This window comes from Corapipo altera, unplaced genomic scaffold (assembly GCF_003945725.1).
Source record: "Corapipo altera isolate COAL_440 unplaced genomic scaffold, ASM394572v1 62, whole genome shotgun sequence".
Taxonomy (NCBI): Eukaryota; Metazoa; Chordata; class Aves; order Passeriformes; family Pipridae; genus Corapipo; species Corapipo altera.
Window position 1 is genome coordinate 10,289,796 of NW_020884894.1, and position 22,913 is coordinate 10,312,708.

At 46.5% G+C, this 22,913-nt stretch overlaps 1 protein-coding gene across 1 annotated transcript in view; it reads left to right on the forward strand.

Annotated features, from left to right (window-relative positions):
- The first annotated feature begins 2,252 nt into the window (after nucleotides 1-2,252).
- EDC4 (enhancer of mRNA decapping 4) overlaps nucleotides 2,253-22,913 on the forward strand; it is a 29,535-nt gene continuing 8,874 nt past the window's right edge. Inside the window, exons 1-22 of the mRNA XM_027646966.1 lie at nucleotides 2,253-2,323; nucleotides 3,791-3,831; nucleotides 4,076-4,232; nucleotides 5,036-5,147; nucleotides 6,015-6,114; nucleotides 7,579-7,768; nucleotides 8,794-8,941; nucleotides 9,469-9,573; nucleotides 9,872-9,981; nucleotides 10,529-10,612; nucleotides 11,137-11,232; nucleotides 12,267-12,369; nucleotides 12,812-12,992; nucleotides 13,156-13,228; nucleotides 13,654-13,745; nucleotides 14,400-14,596; nucleotides 15,327-15,415; nucleotides 16,177-16,333; nucleotides 17,618-18,081; nucleotides 19,685-19,786; nucleotides 20,762-20,914; nucleotides 22,279-22,315. Coding sequence (XP_027502767.1) covers nucleotides 2,253-2,323; nucleotides 3,791-3,831; nucleotides 4,076-4,232; nucleotides 5,036-5,147; nucleotides 6,015-6,114; nucleotides 7,579-7,768; nucleotides 8,794-8,941; nucleotides 9,469-9,573; nucleotides 9,872-9,981; nucleotides 10,529-10,612; nucleotides 11,137-11,232; nucleotides 12,267-12,369; nucleotides 12,812-12,992; nucleotides 13,156-13,228; nucleotides 13,654-13,745; nucleotides 14,400-14,596; nucleotides 15,327-15,415; nucleotides 16,177-16,333; nucleotides 17,618-18,081; nucleotides 19,685-19,786; nucleotides 20,762-20,914; nucleotides 22,279-22,315 — 2,862 coding nt within the window. The remainder of the gene's footprint in view (nucleotides 2,324-3,790; nucleotides 3,832-4,075; nucleotides 4,233-5,035; nucleotides 5,148-6,014; nucleotides 6,115-7,578; nucleotides 7,769-8,793; nucleotides 8,942-9,468; nucleotides 9,574-9,871; nucleotides 9,982-10,528; nucleotides 10,613-11,136; nucleotides 11,233-12,266; nucleotides 12,370-12,811; nucleotides 12,993-13,155; nucleotides 13,229-13,653; nucleotides 13,746-14,399; nucleotides 14,597-15,326; nucleotides 15,416-16,176; nucleotides 16,334-17,617; nucleotides 18,082-19,684; nucleotides 19,787-20,761; nucleotides 20,915-22,278; nucleotides 22,316-22,913) is intronic.

Consider the following 22,913-nt stretch of genomic DNA (forward strand, 5'->3'; position numbering starts at 1 on the left):
AGCGCCGGAGGCCGCCGGGCCGGGCAGGGCCTGGTCGCGGGCCGGGCCGCGGGACTCCCTGGGCCGTTGCGCCGCCGCCCCGCCGGTTGTCACCGGGCGCTCTGGGGCCGGGCACCGCCCGCTCCTCCGCGGCGCCCTGGCGGCGGCCGCTCCTGCCAGCCCGGGGCCGGCGGGGCGGGGCGGGCCGGCCGGTGAGGAGAGGAGCGGAGCGGAGCCCCCTCCGGCCCGGGGACCCCGCCTGGGACAGGGGGTGTTGGCGCTGGGCAGACGGGAGCAGGGCGGATTCAGAGCTCGCTGCTGGCGGGTGTCTGGGCGCCTTTCTGCAGAGAGATGCTGCTACTGGGAGCTGAACAGCACCGACCTCTGCTGAGACACAAATCCCCCCCCCGTTTTTGGGAGTGCTTGGAGTGTTCCCCATGGGGCTGGGCTCAGTGGAAGGGGCTGTCAGGCTGCTCTGAGATCAGTGCCGTGTTCACCCTTACACAAACTTTTCCCTCTCCTTAGTTGTAGGTGAAATGGGATCACAAATATCTCAGAATGGTTGTGAGTCTTCTCCCAGTGCTTTGAGCTGTTACACATTTCTGCTCAGAGTCCAGTGGACCCCCTTCAGCCTGTAAGAACATCAGCAGCAGGCTCAGGAGTCAGCAGCATGGTGTTCCCCTCTCCTGTAGCCTAAGCTCTCTTTCAACCCCCTCATTGCTTTTGGAACCTACAACAGTGTTTCAGTCAGACCTGATCGGGAAGAGGCCCAGACCATGAGTGCTCTGCAAAAAAATCTTAGCCTCTGGGTAGAGGAAAGAATTTATACCCCTGTTGTGCTCCTGTGGAGGGAAAGGCAGGAATAATGTAGCTTTTAAGTACCCTGATAGTCATTAGGAATGTGCTACATCCAAAACAACTGCCTTATGTGCTGCTTTATGCTTGGCCAAGAGGAGAGGTTGGGTGTGGGATTGTTGTGGGAGAGCTGCAGAGTAACATGGAATGATGGAGCAAGCCTGGAGTAAGGCAGCTTTATTAGCTTTACTACCCATAGAGAAACTTCTCATTACTTGGAGTCATTTCTATTGTTTCTGGAGTGCTTGACTGTTCCTGGATTATAATTCTTATAAGAAAAATACATTTTTCCCTCACAGGGCAGCACTCTGTACTTGTAAGACTGAAAGGAGAACTCTGTGCAGGGATAGGGAACAACTTTTTTCACTTTCTGAACTGAAAGGATGTGTCACTGTTGGGAAATGGTTGTAGTTGTTGCTGAAAAGTGACTTGACTTTCTCTGAAAGAAGCTTCTCCTGCTGGCCAAAGCCAAGGAGTTGACAGAATATGGTTGTATTTCTTTTCTTCTTCCCCATTCATTCTCTTTTTACCTTCTCTGTCATCTCCAGTGCACTAAGAAGGCAGTTAAGAGGAAAAGGAGCAAACGGGCAGAAAGTCCACAGAGGGAACCCATGCTGGTTCTCAGCAGGAATCAGTGCCTGGCTAATGGCAAATAAACTCAAAAGAACTGACATAATAAGGTGAAGAGGAAAGATACACGTGTTATCTGAAAGCCTCTGGAACTCCTCTTAGGAAGTCAGAGGAAAGGGACAGTGTGGGATCCTTCAAGGCTTGTGAAGGAAAATAAAAGCAGCCTCATGAATCCCATGTGTAGGGTTAATCTTACCTGGCATGAAGTTGCTGTGGTCAAGACCCTCTCTGGTTCCAGTTGCTGTTATACCCTGCGTTTCACTTGCAGATTTTAGTGCCCACTGGACACTGGTGTAGCTGCTTCCCGAGGTTGAAGGAAGTTTTGCAGTACTGAGTGCATGTAGCTGTGAGCAGAATTATGTTACTCTGGGTCCTGTCCAGATGGGTGACAAGAAACACTCTCTGCTCTAAAGAGTTTACAACTGCCACGATACTTTTTAGATTCTGCTGGGTTTGGTGATTGTGAAAATGTTATTTGCATTTGCTACCCCAGTCTCTCTTGACACAGTTTCTTCACAGTTTTGGCAAACATCACCCATTGCTTTGTAGCCCTTGCCCTTTTTCATGCCGTGCCCTCAGCAAGGGGCAGCTTCATGGTCAAACCATGGACCTCCCCCTGGAGCATGGAGACAGGCTGTCAGTGCCAGCATGCTGTGGAGGAACATCCCTGCTGGAGGTTGGCAGGATCCTTCAATCCACACAGAGATCTCTGCTGATGACAGATGTGGGCTCACCCTGCTCGTGGTGTTTATCAGGGAAGTGTTCTGTTCAGTACAAACTGGCATCCCATGGTGCAGGTGATGGTGGGAGCAGGAGGAGTTCAGTGTCTCATCTCTGACTGCTCCTGCTCTTTGGAAAGGTAATGAGTAAAAACACTCTTCTTTCCCTTTTCAGGCCTAGATCTACCAGTCTGCGTTAACCTTTTGGCTTTGTTCGTGTTCTTACTAAAAGCTGAGCCTCTTCCCTTCTTTTATGCCTCCAGGATTGTGTGCAGGCAGCACCTGTGCTTGAGCTAAGCCCAGTCCTGAACCTGAGTGTTGTGCCCATCAGCCTCTGGGGAGTGTTTCCTCCTTCCTTTTCAGTGAAGGAGCAGCGATGCACACGTGGAGCGTTCCTGTGGCTGCAAACAGAGCAAAGAATGTTTCATCTTTCTCTGGCAGCCTGGGTGCATTTTCTGTAGGGAATGTTTTCCTGCTTTTGGTCACAAAGGATAAAGCACTGTCAGTGGAAGTAGCCACAGCTGGGCAAGTACCTTCCATGTGCTGCAGGAATAAGGGGCACATCTCAATCTTGCAATAGCAAGCACAGCACCAGTGTTAGGTGGTCACAGGACCACATTCCCTGGCCTGAATTTCCTTGTTCTGTGTGAGTGCCACTGCTTTCTCTTCATGCAGTGCAGGTGCACTGAGGTGAGTGCCCAAATGGTCCCTGCATTGGGATACCCTGTCACTGCACAGGCTTTTTGTGTCCATGGCATAGTTACTGATTTAATGACTGTTCATAAACAGGCAAGTTTTAAATGTTCTTCTCCAAATGAATAGTTGCAGTTGTTTTTCGGGCAGCAGCGCTCCCCCTGATCTGCTAAAGCCTGTTCAGGAACTGAAAGCTTGCCTTGCTTTTGAAGGACAGGCCCCTTGCCCACGGTTGTGTTTAGGTTTGTTAGGTGTGCCAGTGACAGTGGAGCTGCTGGTCCTGGGAGCAGCCATTTTGCAGGAGCTCAGCAGCACTTGTTACCTGGCAACAGTATACGAAATTTCGGTTTTCCATACCAGTGAAAATTTCCAGCAAGGATTTGCTGAGACAGGCGGCTTTGCCTGGGGTGTGCTGATGTGTAGGAGCAGAGGCAGGGGGCTCCTTGGCTATTTACCCTGCTAGTGAAGTAGAAGAGTCACCTTCACCCCCTGTTGCAACTGTCCCCTTCTAAAGCCACGAGGCAACTTGTGCTAGGCCAGATACACAAAGTCAGGGCACAAACACTCTTCAAAGCACGGCTGAAGCTCTGAACAAATGGTTGCTTTACACAAAACTTGAGTGCTGTAAACTTCCATGTGATTGTTCAACAAAGAGAAAAATATGGGAATCCTGTAGGCACAACTGCACAGTTTCGTAGCAAAGTTACTTGAACAGCTGGACTTTGAGGTCAGTTCTCACAGTCAGAAGCAAGTTTTGGAAAGTTGCAAATGTATTATTTCCAGCCAGCCCCAAATGTGGCAGCTGATCAGTGTATTGCTGGACTTCAGAGGTCTCTCTGCAGGCCTGAGAGTTAGAAGTGGCCTGTGAAGAACCTTTTGGTCTGGCCCTTGATTCAGTAAACCTGAATTACCAGCTTAGTCTTTTTGATCCATGGCTGTTTGCTCCTTGAGCCTGGTAAGTTCCTTGTACCTGTTCTTTGGTGTTTCTCTGATCTGCTGGGATTGCTTGTGTAAGGAAAGCTACGACTTCACTCAGAAGTTTGGGGGTTTCTCACATGGGAGGTCCCTTTCACACGGAGAATACTTTTCCCAACCAATTCAGTACATTCTAGCTGGCAGACCAGTAAAGGCTGACGAAAAGCAACAGTGTTATTTCTTTTAAATGAATATTGGGCAGAGCTGGTGATGCTTTTCCCCAGGTTCGGTGAATGAGAACCAGAGACCGTCGAATTCGTACAACGGAGACCTGAATGGGCTGCTGGTGTCTGATCCCCTTGGGAGTGGAGATGGACCTTCCCTGGCCAAGCCAGTGCATCGCAGCATCTCTCTAGGAGCCCTGCAGGAGAAACAAGTCATGTAAGTTTTGTCAAAGAAATACTGAGAGCAAATAGAAAACAGCTAAAATTCAGTTCTGGTGAGCCGGGATACTTATGTTGGGCGTCTGACAAGGGGCTTTACGTTGAGTTCAGGTGGCAGTTGTGAGTCAGTGCTCTTGGTCAGAGCTTTTGTAGCTTTTGTGAGGCTGATGCATGGAGTGTGCCATCCTTGCAGCTCTGAAGAACTGAAGAATATCAGCAGAGTTGTTTAGAGAAGGGGAGACAGGACTATGTGGTGGAAATTGCAGGTCAGGGGGGAAGTAAATCAGCAGGGCTCTGCTTGAAACTTGGCGTTCTCCTGTAGATCTCCAGCTGGACTCCTTCAGGGACCCCAGTCACCTGAGGGGTTACAGAGCTCGTGTAAGTAGCTTTTGCTTGTGTTCTCTGGGCATAGTTTTGAGAGAGGATGATGCCATGAGAACCATGAGCAGCATGCACTGTTTTGTTGATGAGGTTCAGCTGGTTGGCTTTGGTGTCTTTGCACCTTCCAGTGTTGGGTCAAGGCTCCTTTAACCAAATGTAGGTCTGTGCTCAAGTCAAAAAACCTGGAGGTTTTTAAGCTGAACAAAGCAGGTGTTTGGCTCTCTCAAACCCATGACACACAGGGACGGGAGACTCTGCTGAAAGGAGTTTCTCTTTTCAGTTGTTTGGCTCAAACCTCGTAGATGCTCAGATACTGTTCTGTTGCTGTTAAAATTGTGAATTTAACATAAAATATTAAATGTTCTGTACCTGTCAGTCCTGTCTGATTTTTTTTCTCCCCCTCTTTGTTTTTCTTAAAAGCTGCCTTTCTGGTGATGACAGCTCCACTTGCTTAGTGATATCAGCAAAAGACGTGGAGATAGTGGCCAGCAGTGATTCCAGCATCACCAGTAAGGCCAGAGGGAGTAACAAGGTAAGGAGCAAGACAAAACATAGTCTGTTTCTTAGTGACATCACCTCATGCTTGCATATTCTTAAAGAGAAATTAATATCTTCTTTCTTGTGCTATAGGAGCTTGTATTTAGGTAGAAGTTTGTCAAAGAGTTTAACAAGGGAGAAAAAAGCTGGAGCAGTATCTTGTAGTAGATTGTTCCTGTTATTTTATTCCAGAGTCTGGCCAAGTTATCTTCTAATTTTCAGGAATAAGTCCATGATCTAAGCTGTAGGTTCCTGGGAATGTGTCCTTTCTTCACAAACAAGCTTTTTCTGCTGATTGTTTCCTCCCTGGGCCCTGAAGGGAGTATTTCCCTTGCTGGTTTGCTGGTGTCAGTCATGCTGAGGGCTCTGGCCAGCAGGTCAGAGCTGCAAGAACCAATATGCTGAGATTAGAACTAGTGCTAAACAGAGTACTAATCCATACTCAGAACAAATGCTTATAACTAGGAGAGAGAACTCTGGTCATGATCCTCTCAGCCCTTTCCCATATTGTTCCTTAATTTTCCATTGTGTTTTTCCATCTTCCATTCCGTTTGTTCCTTAGTGTGCAGTGAATTAAGGGACCACAAAGATAATAAATTAATACTGCACCATGTTAACTGTTTGTCATAGATAATACTGAAGATAAAAGTGAAAGGCAGGATCACTGGCACAACTTCCATAGTAACTCCTGATTCTTTGCTCAGTGGCAATGGTTATCTGTGCTGGCTGGTCTTAAACCATGACACTATCAAATTAAGCATTACAGGTCTTCCCTAGAGGAAATTGTATGTTTGACAGGTTTGTTCCAGGAAAGAGTTAATTCCAGACATTTCTCATGTTCTGTTTTCTTTCTTCTGAGCAGGTGAAAATACAACCTGTTGCTAGATATGACTGGGAGCAGAAATACTACTATGGCAATCTGATCGCGGTTTCAAACTCTTACCTGGCTTATGCAATTAGAGGTGAGATACCTTCTTGTCTTGGATTTGTATTCTTTTGCATGTATGTATCTCTAAAAGAGGCAAAATCTGCATCAGAGGAATGTAACTGGCAATAATTGAAACTTGCAATACCCAGATCAGGGTGCTGTCGTAGAGGGAATGTAAGTGAAGGTGAAGAGAAGAGTTGGTTATGCAGCAGAGTTAGAAATAAAAGAACTTGGTGGGATTGGAGGAAAAGTTGAGGGACTACACTGGTTTCACTGGACAGCTGATGTTCAGATTCCTCCTCTAATTAAGTATTTCTGCAGCAAACAAGCTCCAGAAACCAAGCTAAGCACAGAAACAGCCCTGTGGTAATTTGAGCAGATAAATGTTTGTGATGGATTTGCTTGCATAAATTTAGAGTTGAGTTTAAGGCTAAATTTAGAGGATCCAAAGAGCAAGGCAGACACAGTGTTTTGTGCAGGAGGGAGAGAAAAGCAGAGCAACAACACAGGGAAAGATTGTTTCACAACATATAGGAAAGAGAGTGACAGAATGAGAGCAAATGGCCTCAAGCTGTGCCAGGGGAGTTTAGATTGGATATTAGTAAATTTTTTTTTCACTGAAAGGGTTGTAAAGCATTGGAACAGACTGCTCAGGGAGGTGATAGAGTCACCATCCCTTGAAGCATTAAAAAAACCTGTGGATATGGACGTTGGGGACATGGTTTAGTGGTGAACATGGTGGTGGTGCAAGGCTGATGGTTGGACTTACTGATCTTAAAGGTCTTTTCCAACCCTAACAATTCTATGAAATGAACACTTAGTCATCTGCAGTATCTCTTTTTGCTATCACATAAGCACAGTGTGTAGGGCTCCATCAGCTCTTGCTTCTTAGTTCCAGCACCCATAGGTTTGTCTGATCTTTTAAGAAATCTCCTACTCTGCTCTTGTGTTTTTTTCCTAGCTGCGGTTATTTTAGAGTAGCTTAAGGATATCACACTGGTTTTTATTAAATATTAAAGCTTGGGTGCAGTAGCACTGTGGGAAGCTGAGTGGTCTGCTGGGACTGGCCTGGGCAGCAAGAACTGGAAGCACCATGATCTCCATAAGACTGCCTGCTTCATAGTGATATGTGTCTGAAAAGGGGAAGCTGGAAACTTTGCTTGGTGTGCACGTGTTCTGAAGCACATTCTTTTCAGCCATGCAAGCCAAAAAGCAGTGCTTTTTGTCAGGTGGATGTTGATGCTTTTTTACATTCCCCTTATAAAACATATATCTGAGCTACCTGCCTGTCGGTCACTCCTTTTCTCCAGTTACTGAAAATTAAATTGCAAGTAAAATTAAATTCACTGTCACTGGAGGTCAGCCTTGGAGGTGTGATGAGCTCAGGGTGATAGTCCTGTGAATTATGAGAAGCCTATAGAATTATGGGGGATTTATGAGAGTTATGCAGGGAAACCAGAGACATAAATGGTGACTTCTCCCTCTGTCCTTCCTGCAGCTGCCAGCAATGGCTCGGCGATGGTGCGGGTGCTGAGCGTCAGCACCGCAGAGCGGACCTTGCTGAAGGGGTTCACTGGTGGTGTGGCAGACCTGGCTTTTGCCCACCTCAACTCCAACCAGCTGGCGTGCCTGGACGAGGCTGGCAACCTCTTTGTCTGGCGCCTGGCCATGGATAAAGAAAAAATCCAGTATCCTGTGCAAACGAGCCTGGGGCGGGTCTGTGTGCCACGGTCAGATGCGAACGCAGCCTCGCATCGCAGTTTGGTTTGTAGCCTTTGCAGAACAGCAGCTTGCAGCAGGGAGGTCAATAGTTCTGCCCCTTCCAGAGTATCAGATCAGTCAGCTTTTGCCTGTATTCAGCACAATTGTCACTTGGAATTGCATGTACCTTGAAATTCTAGCACATCAGGGCTCCTGGTCCAGGCAAAAGCAGTCAGTGAGAAGTGTCAGTCTGTACTAGCTGGCCTTGCACGTGGGCAGTGTCACCTCAACTCTGTGACAGAGGTTTGTCTTGTCTGGTTCTAGCTCTTTTCCTGAGTTACTTCTCTGAGGAAGAGCATGTAATACTTCCCTCCCACTCACTATCCTCCCTCTAAACATGTCATCCTTCTTTTGGTGGTCCTGAAACTTGTTTTCAGTGTTCGTTGCCCTGAATATTTTCCTTTTAATTGCTAGGAGTGACTGGTTAGTACTTTTGGGAAGCACGTGAGATATGTTATCTTAAGTTGTAGATTCTTAGTTTTAATTATGTACCATCATTCCAAAAACAACTGGAGCAAAGGTGGTTGTAGTTAAGATCTCATTTGTAGTGGTGGACTAGAGCACTCAGCTGGGGGCAATGTGGCAGCTCCTCTGTCTCTCTGTGGTAGTGTTGCAGTGCTGAGAGAAATCATTTAATCATCAGCAGTCCTGTGGATGCACGTTCACATGTGGCTGTGTGCCCTTGTTGTGCTTATCCTGTCACTGTCTGCAGCCTGCAAGAGAAGATTGTGAGAATCTATGAACTTTCATAAGCTTAAGCTCTTCTACCAGTGAGGAAATGCTAGCTTGGCTGCTTTCTGAGCAGAATCCTTCTACCTGGTTTCTTTTGGAATCAATGGCCCGAAAAATCTTGAGGTTTGATAGTGTTTAACAGAGGACCAAGCCTGGGCAGGTCATTGCTGGGCATTGGTAACACAGCCAGGACATTACATTTCTTAACCCTGGTGATCAGAGAGGAGATCTTGGTGAACATCAAGCGACCTGACAACACCCCACTGAACACCTTCCGAAGAATCATCTGGTGCCCTTTCATCCCAGATGATAACGAGGAGAGCGGGGAAGAGGGAAGTCAGACGTTGGCACTGTTGCATGAGGACAGGGTAAGGAAACCCTACCTTTGAAATGCTGTCCCTAATTATTATGGGAGGAAAAGAATTTAATGAGGGAAAGAGCTGGTTTGGTTAGAGCTGTAAAGGTTCCCGCCATGGGGAATCCCCCTGTAGGGAGATGTGGGATTGCTCTCTTCTGAGGAGAGGTCATGCTGATCATTCTCTGGGCCTCGGGAGAATGGAAAGAATAACTTCTTCTGGTCACCATCAAATAGCAAGGACCACTAAAAACAGTGTAGAGGGCAAGAGGCATGACTCATCTGTTCAGGCTGAGCCAGTACCTGGGGGTGGGGTTGGTGGGCAGCAACTACAACTGCTGAGAGCAGAGCAATTCCCTGTACTCGTGTACAGCTGGGTGCCAGGAAAGCATCCAATGGCCAAACTGAGTGGAAACAGGAAGGTTTATGTCATATACAACCACACACATTGGGTTGGTACGTCAGGATATAAGATAAGGATCTGGGAACAGACCAGTGGCTGTAAAAATAAACCTGTGTGCCTACATGTTTGTTCTCCAGGCAGAGGTGTGGGATCTGGACATCATCCGAACGAACAACAGCTCCTGGCCAGTGGAAGTGCCTGATATCAAAGAAGGCTTCATCGTGGTGAAAGGCCACAGCACGGTACAAACCTGTTTTGTTTTCTTTACTACCATCACATAGGTGATTGCAAGCAATCACTGAGGTTTTCTTTGGGTTATAGTGTCTCAGTTCTTAGGATGGTTGACTGTAAAAAAACCAGTCGTGAAATAATTGTGATTGCGAAAAGCCAGAAGATCTCAAACCAAAATGAGCTCTGTTTGTAACATGAATAACAGTGAGAACAGTGGCAGCACAATCTGTTGTACTTGAATTTGAATTTTCTGTGAAATAAAAAAGGTATAAAATTGCTTTTCTGTGTCTCTTTTCCCCCTTTGTGTAGTGCTTGAGTGAGGGAGCACTTTCTCCAGATGGAACTGTGTTGGCCACTGCAAGCCATGATGGTTTTGTAAAATTCTGGCAGATCTATATTGAGGGACAAGATGAGCCAAGGTAAGGAGAACTGGAAAATAAAGGATTCTTGAAGCAGCAGCATTTTCTCTGGGAGAATTTCCTAAATAGAGAATAATTTGCAGTGGTCATTCTCAGGACATTATAAAGATATGGGATAAATGATAATTCGTTGCTGAAGAATGGTGTCACTGAGCATCATAGGCTTATGGAAAAAGAGAGAGCTGGGTCTGGAAACAGGAGTTCTGTGCTTTGCACAGGCTGTAGTCAAACTCTTTTGCACTGTCCATGTAAATGCAGGAAGCTGCTCTGAGCTGTTCCTCTTGATGTTGACTTCTTTTTGTACTGTACCCTTGATAAGGCACCAGAACAAATGGCAACATGGGATTTTATTTATTCATTGGTCACAGTATATACCTGCATGGGCTGTGATCTCCTTGTTTTATATAAGCCTGTAAAGAGCTACAAGTCAGTAATGCTTGGTGGGTGCTGACTTAGTGCCATCTGAGGAGCTGTGTGTTCAGACCCTGCTTCTTCCTCATTTAACCACTCCCTGCACACTTGGATGTTTTCTCTGATTCTTTCCCAGGTGTCTTCACGAGTGGAAACCCCATGATGGCAGACCTCTTTCCTGCCTGCTCTTTTGTGACAACCATAAAAAACAGGACCCAGAGTAAGTCCACAATCCTGTACTTTGGAGTATTAAAGTTCAGCAGCATCTTCTAACTCTGCCTTTATTCCTTGTAACTGAATCATACTTGTAAAAATTTAGCTTGGTAGCAGGAGCAAGTCCTGTCCTCTTTGTAGTCAGTTTTCTAGTGATGGAGAAATAAATAAGGATCTGAAGCACAGCCTGAAGTGACCTTATTCCTAGTGCCAATTCCATGAAAACAATGAAAATTCTAAATTGATGAATCCTCTCAGGTTTGTGGTATGGTCAGTCTTAACTGGCCTGTTAATCTTCTGAAATTCTACTGCAGCTGATGAAAATACAGCTTTTATTTTTATTCTTTCTTCAGTCAGTTGTGGCCTTAAGGTTCTTGAGAACTATAGTGGTTTCTAATCTTCATCTTCTGGGAACTTTAAGACACAGTTGGGCAAAATCAGCTATGGTCTTGTGAGGAGCTTTTCTGTAAAATGTCCTTATGGGGAGGACCAGATCTTCTTTAAGAGAACTTGGATGTGTTGTACCTGCAGGGTTCCCTTCTGGAGGTTTCTCATCACAGGAGCTGATCAGAACAGAGAACTGAAGATGTGGTGCACTGTGTCCTGGACCTGCCTGCAGACTGTCCGGTACGTGTTGAGGTGCTGACTCCCCTGGAGGGGTGGATTACTCTGAGCAGTAGGATCATAACAAAGCTCTCAATTTTCAGGTATACTTACATTGCAAAGGTGATCCTTGATCTCTGATGGAGTCTCTGATGAGATTCTAGCCCCATTTTGAGCCTCCTCCTTTGCCATTCTGACCTGTCATTGAAAGCTCTCAGGGCTGTGCCACACTGTCAGGTCAAGCTTTGGCAAGACCAGGAAGTTGATCCTTTTATCCTGTGTGTTACCAAGACCTGTTGTCTTTGCCTTGTTCTGTAGACCTGTAGCATGAGGAGAAGCATTCCAAAACTGCACACCTTGAGTGTTTGTTGTTTTTTAATTCTTGATATTCAATAAGGAATCTAAGATCTTTTCCTGTTAATACTTTGGTTTCATTTAAATACATGAGGAACTGCTATATTGATAGAACTTAAGCAGTTTTCCATGGCTTATTTGCTGAGCCATGTGGGTCCAGAATTGTGTTTTAGTCCATTCCTTCACTTAGCTTATGGTCCCTGATTTTATTTTTCTGATGGTGGATCGTGGCCTGTCTGATCACACACAGGCTTAAGACTACTTCTGATTTGCCCTCTTAAAGTGAGATGAATATGACATACAACTGAGTGTTGCTTTTTCCACCTTATACTACAGAAGGTCCAAAACCTGTGAAAGGGTTATTTGGATTTGGTGGATTTTTATTTTTAAATCTGTAGCGTTGACTGTCATACTCCTATGAACGTGGAACGTGTTAAGTAACAACACTGTCACCTTTCATTTAAATGTTCAGGATCCATAACTAGATCCTACTGTGTGATCTCCCTGCTGCTCTCTTAGCTGAAATCAGCACTGATTTCAGCAATGGTGTTTGTGTTCTAGCAGGTGGTTGCATTGTAATATGGCTGTAAACTCCTCAAGATATTGTTAGGGTTTTTTTTTAACTATGCAGTTTCATAGCACTCATTCTGATCGCCTAATCTACCTTGCTTTCTGTACCCCTTCCCTCTTATTTGTGGATCTAGCTTTTCTCCTGACATCTTCAGCTCCATGAGTACTCCTCCCAGCCTGAAAGTCTGTCTGGACCTCTCTGCTGAATATCTGATACTGAGCGATGTGCGGAGGAAAGTAAGTGGTTCCTTTCATTGCTGGCTGTGTGGGTTATGGTGACTAAAGGAGAACTGGCCTTCTTTGTGACTGCTACTGCTGCCTAGGTCTGGGATTTGCATGTTAGTGGTTGAAAATGTAGAGGTTGGCCTCAGCTATTTTGTCATAAGCTGACAAAAGGTAACAATTCAGCTGATTAATCCCGGGAATCCTTGGGGATTATTTCTCACCCTCTGTAAAGCTCTCATTTGGAGATACCTGTGTCTGGCTCAGTAGTATTGAGTTCCTGATCAGCATTGACTCAGATAAGAGTGTGGTTCCATGGGTTCAAATTTCAACAGCCCAGGCTTTATTTCTCCCATTATTTTCCTTGTTCCAAATCTAGTTCAGGTGCTTGGCTTTGGAGCCCTCACACATAAACTGCTCTGGAAGCCCAGTAACTTACCACTTCTGATTCTTCCAGGTCTTGTACGTGATGGAGCTGATGCAGAACCAAGAGGAGGGCAAGGCTTATTTCAGCTCCATCTCCGAGTTCCTCCTTACCCACCCAGTCCTGAGCTTTGGCATCCAGGCCGTGAGCCGCTGTCGGTTGAGGCACACGGAGGTGCTCCCAGCAGAGGAGGAAAACGACAACTTGAGCGTAGGTAGGTGACAAAGAAAACTTGGTTTCTGTGTGATCAGGATTTCTTTGATAAAGAGAATCTGTATCGTGCTGGTTGTCTGCTGCTTGTTCATCCTGCTGTGATGTTTTTGTAGTACTTTGTAGTTACCATCCAACTTCATGTTTTACCTTTGTCACCCTTCCAGAAGGTTCTCCGGGCACTGGGGCTGTTGAATCAGCAGCAGGCGTGCTGATCAAACTCTTCTGTGTGCACACCAAGTGAGTATGTGTGGCAGCTCCCACGGGCAGCTGTCTGTGGTTGTCCTAACCCTGCACTGACCTGAAGAAGTTGAACTTACTTAAATCCTTTTGCTCATAACGAAAGCTACTTGGACCCATAGAAGCTTCTAGTTGTGGGGTGTATGGCCTTACCAGGAGGGAGCCCTGAATGGTGCTGTGGCAAGCTAGTGTTTTTGTGGCCATGAGTACACAGTGGCTTAAGAGTTGTGCTCATGTGCAAATCCTGGGAAAGGTCTCTCCAATACCCTGCGTGACATGGCTCAGTGAGGATCAGCTTCTGCTCCTTCTGTGGCAGGCAGAAAACACTGAAGCATTTTCCAAGGGAATCAGTTCAGTGAAGGGAAATCTTCAGAGGCTTCTCTTGATGATTCATAAGCTGATCAGAGATGCCTGTTTCTTTTCAGGGCCCTACAGGATGTGCAGATTAGATTCCAGCCTCTTCATAGCCCTGACACGAGTGCACCCATGCCTTCCCATGGCTCTCATGAAGAATTTGGTGAGTATGTGTGTTAAATTGATCTTCAGTGTTGCTGAGCCTTTGAAGGTTGTTGGCAGTGGGCAGGAGAAGGGCAGTTTTGGGTGTCTCTTTGTACTAGAGTGGTGTAATTGGATAAAGGGTTCTGAATATGGACTAGCAGTGAAGCAGGAAATTGGTTAGATCCCAGTGTGAGTCTGGAGCTTGGGATATGTTAGACCAGGAGTGCTAATGCTTTGTGCATGCTTGAGTTCACCTTCCTAGGTGATTTGGCACTTGTGCAGGAAACTTGAGGTTTGTCTCTTGTCAGGTGGAAGAGATTGGAGTGACAGCAGAGCTTTGGGAGTAGAGGGGGCTGAGCTGTCTGTGGTGTGCACTTTCAGCTCATTCACCATTATGGGATGTGGCTGTTAAACTGGGCTTGCATTTAGGGAAGAAAGGAAACCTGAATATTTTATTCTCAAAGCCTGATAAAATCCACTCCAGCATATGAAGAGTAAGCATAACACAGGATTTGCTTTGCCCTAAGCTTTGATTGGGATGTTGCAGGGTTTTTGCTTGTTCTTTTTGGAATCGAGCATGGCGTGCAATGGCAGAAGTTCATACTTTGTGGAATTAAAGCTTTAGTTTTGGGGGGAAGTTCCTGTAAATCGGTTTGTATCTCTCCCTTGGAAGCCTTTCCAGACCATATGGCTGATCTGAGCACAGAAGGGTTGGGATCTGAAAAAGAATCAGTGCACGGCTCTCAACCAGACCTGCGGCGTATTGCTGACCTGCCTGTGCCAGCAGACTTCCTTTCCCTCTCAAACGATGCCAAGCCCAAGCTGATGACTCCAGATGCATTCATGACACCAAGTACTTCTCTTCAACAGGTAACCAGAGATCAACACTGTTATGGTGGTGCAAGGGATGGGGGTGGATTTTGGTACTTCTGGGCACTCTTTCTAGGCTGTAATGACTGGTGGGCTCTGCTGGCTGAATGCAGAGCACACAGGAAACTCTCTCTGCATGTAACCAGACTGAGTAGAGGCATGTTGGCACATCTGAAATGCTAAGCTGGCCTAAGCTTGTGTTGCAAGTGCTGTGTTTAGGTGCAGAACTGCTGATGTAGCTGTGCTGTGTGGAAATACAGTTTTGCTAAAAACTGTATCTAAGCTGGGAGACTGCTCTTACTGTTTACACATGTTGTTTGGGGTTATGACATAACTGTAATGGAAGAAAATATACCTGCACATCCTGTGGAAATGCACATCTGAAATGATCAGGTTTGGGGCTGTTCAGACTCGTGAGACCCCACATGGAGTACCCCCACTCTGCCAAAACCCTCTGCCTCGGCACTGGTGAGCTCACACCAGAATGCCACTTGGTTTGGGGAGAGCAATCCCTCAATAAAAGCAGCCATGGTTCATGTGATGAGGATGTTTTGGGACTTGCCTTCAACCAGCACCTGAGCATCTTAGCAGTACAACTCGACTTTTTTTTTTTTTTTTCTATGCTCTCTTCACCAAAGACTCTTCAGGCGTTTTTCTGGAGCCAGGATTCTCAGGTTCAGTTCTGCTGTTGGACTCTGTCCCCTCCTGACCACTGTGTATTTCCTTACAGATCACTGTCTCTCCAGGCAGCAGTGCCAGCTCCCTGACTGCAGTCACAGCCATGAGTAGCACTTCTGTCACGGATGCCTCTATGCCCAGGTAATTAGCAGATGTATTAAACAATCCATCTGCAGCTGAACCAGTCCAGGCCTTCAGGGTGGCACAGAGCTGTAGCATTGTCTTGTAGGAGAGAAGATTGTAACCAAAGTCAGAAACTGGCCTGAGTGCCAACATCCCTATATGGGCAGCTGTTTGCATCCCTAATGCAGCTTGGAGCATGCCTGCTGTCATCCCAGGGGCCAGCAAGAGTGTGTCATGTGTGCCTCACAGGGATTCTGTTATTGCATCTCAGTTTTGTTGCTTTACATGCTTCTCCCAACGGGCTGTCATTGTTTACAGGTAAGAGAACACTGCAGCCACCAAGGAGAGGGAGAGAATTGGGACTGGTAGGAAAATCTTACCAGTGTCACAGTGGGTTGGGCTGCATAACAGGCAAGAACTTCACTTCTAGGAGCTTAGAAAAGGAGAGAGACCTATCCTGTAGGGTATTTTTTCTCCCTAAACTCTGTATTGTGTACACTGAAGATACAACTGGTCCATTCTCTCACTGACTTCTCAATTTCTAAGATATTGCAATGCCCCTCTTTATTTTTTGGGTTTTTTTGTTTCCACCTGGTGTTTCTTTGGGCTCTGTGGGGCCTGGGAGATGCAGCTGCTCGTTGACAGGGAGGAGCTGATGGTGGTGGAAAGAGCAAGGGCTCCTCCATGGACCTGTGTATCCCATCTCCTCACCTGGAGTGTTTGATTCAGTTCTGTATCATTTGTTTGGCCTGCTTGATTTGTTGGTGCCTCTGTTTCAGCAGACCATCAGAAGACTTGGCTGTGAGCCCCAAGATGCAGCTGGACACCAGCCTCACGCTGAGCAGCAGTAGCAGCAGTCTCCAGACCAGTCCTAGGAGTCATTCAGTTCTTATCCCAGGCCTCCCTGACAAGCTAGCACCAAAGGCACCTGTTCCAGTAAGGCTCCAAATGCTGCTCCCTTCCTTCTCATGGGCCAAGGGACCTCTCTGTGTGCCTATACAAGCTGCACTTGCTCAGCCTGGAGAAGAGAAGGCTCCAGGGAGACCTCATTGTGGCCCTTCTGTGCTTAAAGGGGTTTATAAAAGAGATGAAGAGTGACTTTTTACACAGGCACATAGTGATAGGACAAGGAACAGTGCTTTTGAACTAGAAGAGGGTAGATTTACTTTGGATCTTAGGAGTAAATTTTTTATTCAGAGGGTGGTGAGGCACTGGAACAGACTTCCCAGAGCAGTTGTGGCTGCCCCATCCCTGGAAGTGTTCCAGGCCAGGTTAGATGGGGATTTTAGCAACCTGATCTAGTGGAAGGCATCCCTGGCTGTGGCAATGGGGTTGGGATGAGATGATCTGTAAGATCCCTTCCAACCCAAACCTTTCTAGGATTCTATGAAATTACATTTATTTGGATATTAACAGGGACAGTGTCTGCCCTTTTGAAAACACAGCTCTGCAGCCCAGTTTACTTACCCACATTGATAGAACTTGCCCTTGTGTAAGAACAGCACGTTTCTGACACTAGAGACAGCTCTAGCTTGTACTGTCACTGTCACAGTAGCTGGACATGGTCAGCCTTTGTGTTAGGAGACAGTGCTACCTGTAAGGGTTTATTCCTGCTGGTTGGTCTGGTGAGTCTGAAATAGCCATTTCCTATCCCTAAATTTCCATTCCCAGGCATTGTGTAAAATGGATCATGACCAAAGCTTGAAACTGAAATAAATTTTCAGTCCAGAGAGAGTAATCAGGCATTGGAATGGGCTGCCCAGAGAGGTGGTGGATTCACTATCCCTGGAGATTTTTAAACGCAGATTGGACGTGGCACTGAGTGCCATGATCTAGTAAATGGACTGGATTTGGACCACGGGTTGGACTCGATGATCTCAGAGGTCTTTTCCAACCCAATCGATTCTATGATTCTATGATTCTATGAAAATTTTGCATCACAAAGAAGGGATCCTGGAGCAGAGCAGGGAGGTGGAACTGGTGTTGCATTTCGTTTTGAAAGTGGGTTCAAACTAGCGTAGGTTTAAGTATTGTTAACCCAGCTGAGAGTCCATTACAAGTCCTGGGGCCACTTTCCATCTGATGAAAGAGTGGGAGCCAGGGGTCACATGGGGAAAGGATCCAGTGAGCTGATTCCAGAGGCGGTTGGTGTAAGGTACCAGAGGTTCTCGGGGTGTCCTTGCATTACCCTGAGGGCTCTTGTTTAATTTCCGTCTTCAGGTGGCTCCAGGAAACTCCTCTCTAGCGCTGGAATTGCAGGAAGTGGAGCCCTTGGTGGTGCCTCAGGCTTCTCCCACCCGCGAGCGCTCTCCAGACGTCATTTCCTCGGCTTCCACAGCCATGTCCCAGGATATCCCAGAGATTGCTTCCGAGACCCTGCAACGCAGCTTTGCGGCGGCTCCCTCGGGGCTCCCTGGGGAGGTGCTGGAGCCCAGTCACCACGCAGACAGCATGGCCTCTGCTGCCTCAGCCCTGCATTTGCTGTCTCCCAGGAACAGGCACAATTCCGAGCACAGCCACCACTCTTTGGACATGCCTCCAGTGGAGGTGGACAGACTGAATGCTCCATCATTACTGGAGACTGCTTTAACTCAGGAAAACGCATCTTCTGACAGTGTTGTGAGCCAACCATGGCCAGCAGCTCCTGACATAACCAGAGAAACCAGGAACAGCATGGCAGACAGGTAATCCCATGGGTTTGTCTGGCTTAGGGCAATTTCTTTGCCAAATTGCCAGCTTGGTGAAAAGATCTTATGTTGTGATTAACCCAGAGTAGTTCTTCATCCCTCTTTCCCTTAAAGGATCTGATGAGTCAGCCCTCCTCTGTCTGTATGCTATGCCTTGAACTTCCTAGGCCAGCTCTAACCATTTTTGCTCACTGATACCTTTTGCAGCATAAATGATCTCTGTTAAGAAGGTGGAAAGTCTACTTCATTGGCCTTCATGTTTGCCTGGAGACTTGAGATAGGATTTTTTTTTTGCACTCTGGAAATCAAACTAGTACAAGGTAAATTCTGCCCCAGGTGATGCATTCCTGCAGGCTTTTGTTGAATCAACTGGCACATAACTGACAGGTTTGGTTATAGGTTAATTGTGTATCTCTCTTCTAGGATTGGCTCTGTGCAGTTAGTGTTATAAATAAAGTACTTTAGCAGTCAGAAAGTGAATGTCAGTGTCTCCATGGAGCAGAAGTGCAGAGTGGTGCAACATCACTCAGCCTGCTTACCAGGAACAGGTTGTTCTGCTGGAGCAGTGCTGGGATTCATTATAGAATTAGTGTCCATGTCTTGTAGTGGGATGGGAACAGCATCTAACATCTCTAGAGTGTCTAGGCCAGGGCTACATGCACATCACAGCCTGAAAATACTTTCCTTTTGAGCAGGACTAGCAGGCTGTGAGGTCAGTGTTGTCCCTCAGGTAATCCTGGACTGTTCCCTGATCAGAATTGCAAGAGAAAGGTCTCACCTTGTGCCTCCATACCTGAGGATTCTGCTTCAGAAAACAGTCCCAACTCTAATGGCTCTGGGAGGACACCAAGATTGTGTCTGTACACAATGTTTTCACTTTTACTCATAAACTCAATGAACTTGAGAAAATACTTTTATAGGAGTTTGCAACTTCCCTCAATCCCACTTTTTTTTTAATTCTTCAGGACTTCTTGTGTCAGAATGTCAGATCAGCTGTCTCTGAGAGATTTTACAAGTGCTCACTTCTGTTTAAAGGTCATCCTGCAAGCTGGATTCAGGCAGACCCAGCTTACAGCCTAGAAGCACTTGCAGTTTCCTTTCAAAAATGAAACTTGAACTGGATCCACGCTTACAATTCTGTTTATCTGCTAGAGCTGACTCATCAAATTCACACACTTTGTTAGACACTTGAAAGAACTGAGAAGCACTGATGATTTTTGCTCCAGTGATCAGTATTGCTTGAGGAAAAACAAACCCAAGATGATGCCATTCACAGAAGCGTGCTGTGCTACCAGGTCTGGGTAGTGGCCTACCTGTCTTGAATGAATATCTGTTGGGAAGTTGTTCTTGGTTAGTGCTGGCAGCATAGCTGAGCTGCTTCCCCTTCTTAAGGCCACCAGAAAAGCACATGAAAAAGTTCAAGTGTTCAGTGCCTCTAAACAACACCTGCTGCTTTCCAGATCTTTGAGATCGGTATGCTCTTGTTTTTTGTTGCAGACTTTCTATCAGGATCTCTCATGAGACGTGGAGAGAGAAAATATCCAAACTGAAAGAGATTATCATGATGGTATTTTCCTTTTTTTTTTTTTTTCTTCTCTAGCCCAAGGGATGAGGTTGAAGAAAAGCACAAGAGCTCTTCCTACCACCGACACAGCTACCACCTGCTGCAGCATGACAGCCAGGATGCCAGTGCAGAGCAAAGGTACCAGAGTGCTCAACCCCCTCTCTCACCTGCATGGACTCAGTTCAGGCTGCATTTGTGCTTCTGTCCCCAGCAAGCCTTCACATGTGTGGTGAATGCCTCTGCTTTGTCTCCTGACTTAATGTGTGTGTGCAGCCCAGCTTCTGTAGTGCTCTGATGACTTCAGCTGATCTCGGGATTGGCCTCTGTGCATTCTCTGGTTTACTTCTGTAGGGAAGGGTTTGATTGTGCTGCTTCTAAGAGCATGGACCAAGCTTGATTTAATTACCAGTAAAAACTTACTAAGGCATCAGTTTCCAAACACTGTGCCTTGGATAACATAGCAAGGGGGCCTCAGGAATTAGTTTCTTGCTTTTGACATCTTTCACGAGCCCCTCTAAAGCTCTGTGGGCATATTCTGTGTGCCTGACGTGCTCAGCCCTCTTTGACAGCTGAGGGTTCATTTGTAATCCACACTTTAATTCAGACTGAAATGTGCAGCCTGTATTGGAGAGCTGGTCAGCAGGTGAAAGTCTCCAAGGTACTGAGGATCACAGACTTCTCAGGCTCACCTGATTCTCCTCTGTTCCTGCAATGCTTTCTACGTTCAGTGCCTGTTGTCTGTAAAGCTGTAAGGATGTGCTGTGAGTGGGTTCCCTGCTAGGCCATCCTAGGGTTTGTGTGTGTGTGTGTGTGCAGCAAGGACAGGCATCGTTCCACCACGCTGCCTGAGCCACGGCTGTCCCTAACGCAGGGACCCTTCAAGCCTTGCTACACAGCACTCGAGCTCAGCCTGAGCAGACCTGGATCAAAGCAGAGCAGCCTGTGCTGAGCTCTAGAGGTGTCTCTGTTCAAGATCAGGGTGGGGGTGTCCTTAGCTGTGTGGCTCTGGCCATGTGTGGATGAAGAGCTGAGTGTGCATCCCCTCCCTCGGCGAAGGCAGCGCTGTCTGGTACTGTGAGTGATGGGTGTCCTCTCCCTGCTGTTCCCTCACAGTGACCATGATGATGAAGTTGCAAGCTTGGCTTCTACATCAGGTGGATTTGGTGCCAAAGCATCTGCGCAGAGGCTGCCTGTGAAGGACTGGAAAGTCAAGGCATCCCCCCGGGCTTCCCCGAAGCTAAAGCGGAAGGGCAAGAAGGATGACGGGTATGCTGGGCTTGCCAGAGCACAGGTGGCTGTGGGGCCAGCTGAGCAGGGCCACAGCCTGTTGTAGCCATTATGGTCTGGGGCTGGGCAGCAGCCAAGTGGTCCCAACCCTCACCCCGCTGTGCAAAGGGCAGTAACTCCACAGAAAGTGTTGCTGGTTACTCCAACACTGCCACTGATCCCCACTCAGGGGCATGGGAATAAGTTCTGCACTGTCTTTCCAGCTGGGACTCAAAATCTAAAATATAGCCTGGGCCTCAGAAGAATGTCTGGGAAGTAAATTGGAAGTTGTAGGGGGACAATGGATTCTTTTGCTTGTTTCAGTGAAGGCTTCATTGGAGCTGTGATGCTGGGAATATCACAGTGGCCTCCATTTCTAATTGGCTTCTGAACACTGGCACAGTGCCCTTGGTCAACAATATCTATCATTTGTTACCTGCTTGCTGCTTTTGTGTGTTTCTAAACATGCCCATATCAATGTCCTGTAAGTGAAAATTGATGACTGGAAAGGTCTGCCCATGGCAGTTTAGACCAAATCTGTCTGAATTAGTGTGAGAAGAGCAGCACAGCTCCTGCACAGGGCTCTCTCCTTGTGTTCCCATAGCTCCATAATTTGGATCTCCAGCTGTGCAGATCACAACAAAGATGGGCTGTGGCATTAAGCTTCTGGCTGTGGTTCTGCACAGTGACACCCACAAGTTCTTGGCTTCTAAAATTACTTTCATTTTTCCTTGGTCCCTTTAAAGTTGCTTAGTGGATGCTGCCTGGGAACCACAAATGTTTACTTTCCTTCATAGATCTGTGACTTTAATGGAGATATGCAGTATTAGTGGATCAGTTCAGTGTTTTTCTTTACACTGCTGTATAAGCTGGAGTGCATCCCTAGGTCCTTCAGCTTGAGAGCTCGTATCACTCTAGATGATTTGAGGCTGATTGATTCTAAATTTTAACAAAGGTATACTTGTTTTTTCTTTGGTGTAAAATATAAGACCTTCAAAAGCTGTTTGGAAAGGTCTTCCCTGGCTTCAAATTTAGACAAAATTGAAAAATCAGTGTGTATTGTTCTTTGTAACAGTCCTCATTAACAACTGGTTAAAGTCTTCTCCCTGCAAAGGGACCACTCTGTAAGGAACTTTGGAGTGTAAGGAATAGTTCAAATGATGAAGTCACAGTGCTGCAAGGGCTGGGATCTCATCACCTTCCCCTCACTCTCCATGTTACACTAAGGCAAAACAGAAGTATGAGCTGGAGTGCAAAATCTAAAGCAACCATAAAATGTGTGATCCGTTTTGGCAGAAGACTTGGATAATAAGAGAAGTTAATTGACATAATTGGGTTACTACTCTTTCTCTTTTTATTTTCAGGGATGTGAACCAGTCACCAAGATCTTCTAACAACCAGGTGAGTCAGAGCTGCTCTGTGTGATGCTCCAGCTCTGTTTACTGTCTTACTGAAGACCTTAGAGAAAGTTCATCCCAGTTCCTTGAAAAGTACCGTGGGTCGTGCCCCAGCAGGTTGAGATGGGGCTGCACTTGGGCTTGGCATTGCTCTGTGCTGACACACAGCAGACTGATGACTTCCTTCTCACCTTTGCCTGTGCCTGCACTGGCAGCAGGACAAGCTGTTCCCAAGCAAAGGAAGGGTTGCAGTCGGACTGGCCTGTACACATACCTGCCCTTGATGTGTGTGCCTCCTTTAGCTATTTTGAGCACGTGAAGAGACAGCAAACCAGACAACTTCTCCAGTTGTTTGGTTATTCATAAGTAAGTGAAAGAGCTGAAGAAGTGCTCTAAGGAACCCTCTTATTGTCCTGATTGCACAACCCTTTCATAAGTGTTTGAGGTCATTATTTCCATTTGGAGGCCTGAACACTCTCTCAGTACCTGGCTAGAAGTGAATAAAATCTGTTTTCTTCTGTGTTCTTTTAGATGCCAGAGTTTTGAAGGGAGTCTTGAATCTGAACAGTTGATAGTCTAGGCAACCATTTATTAATTCCATG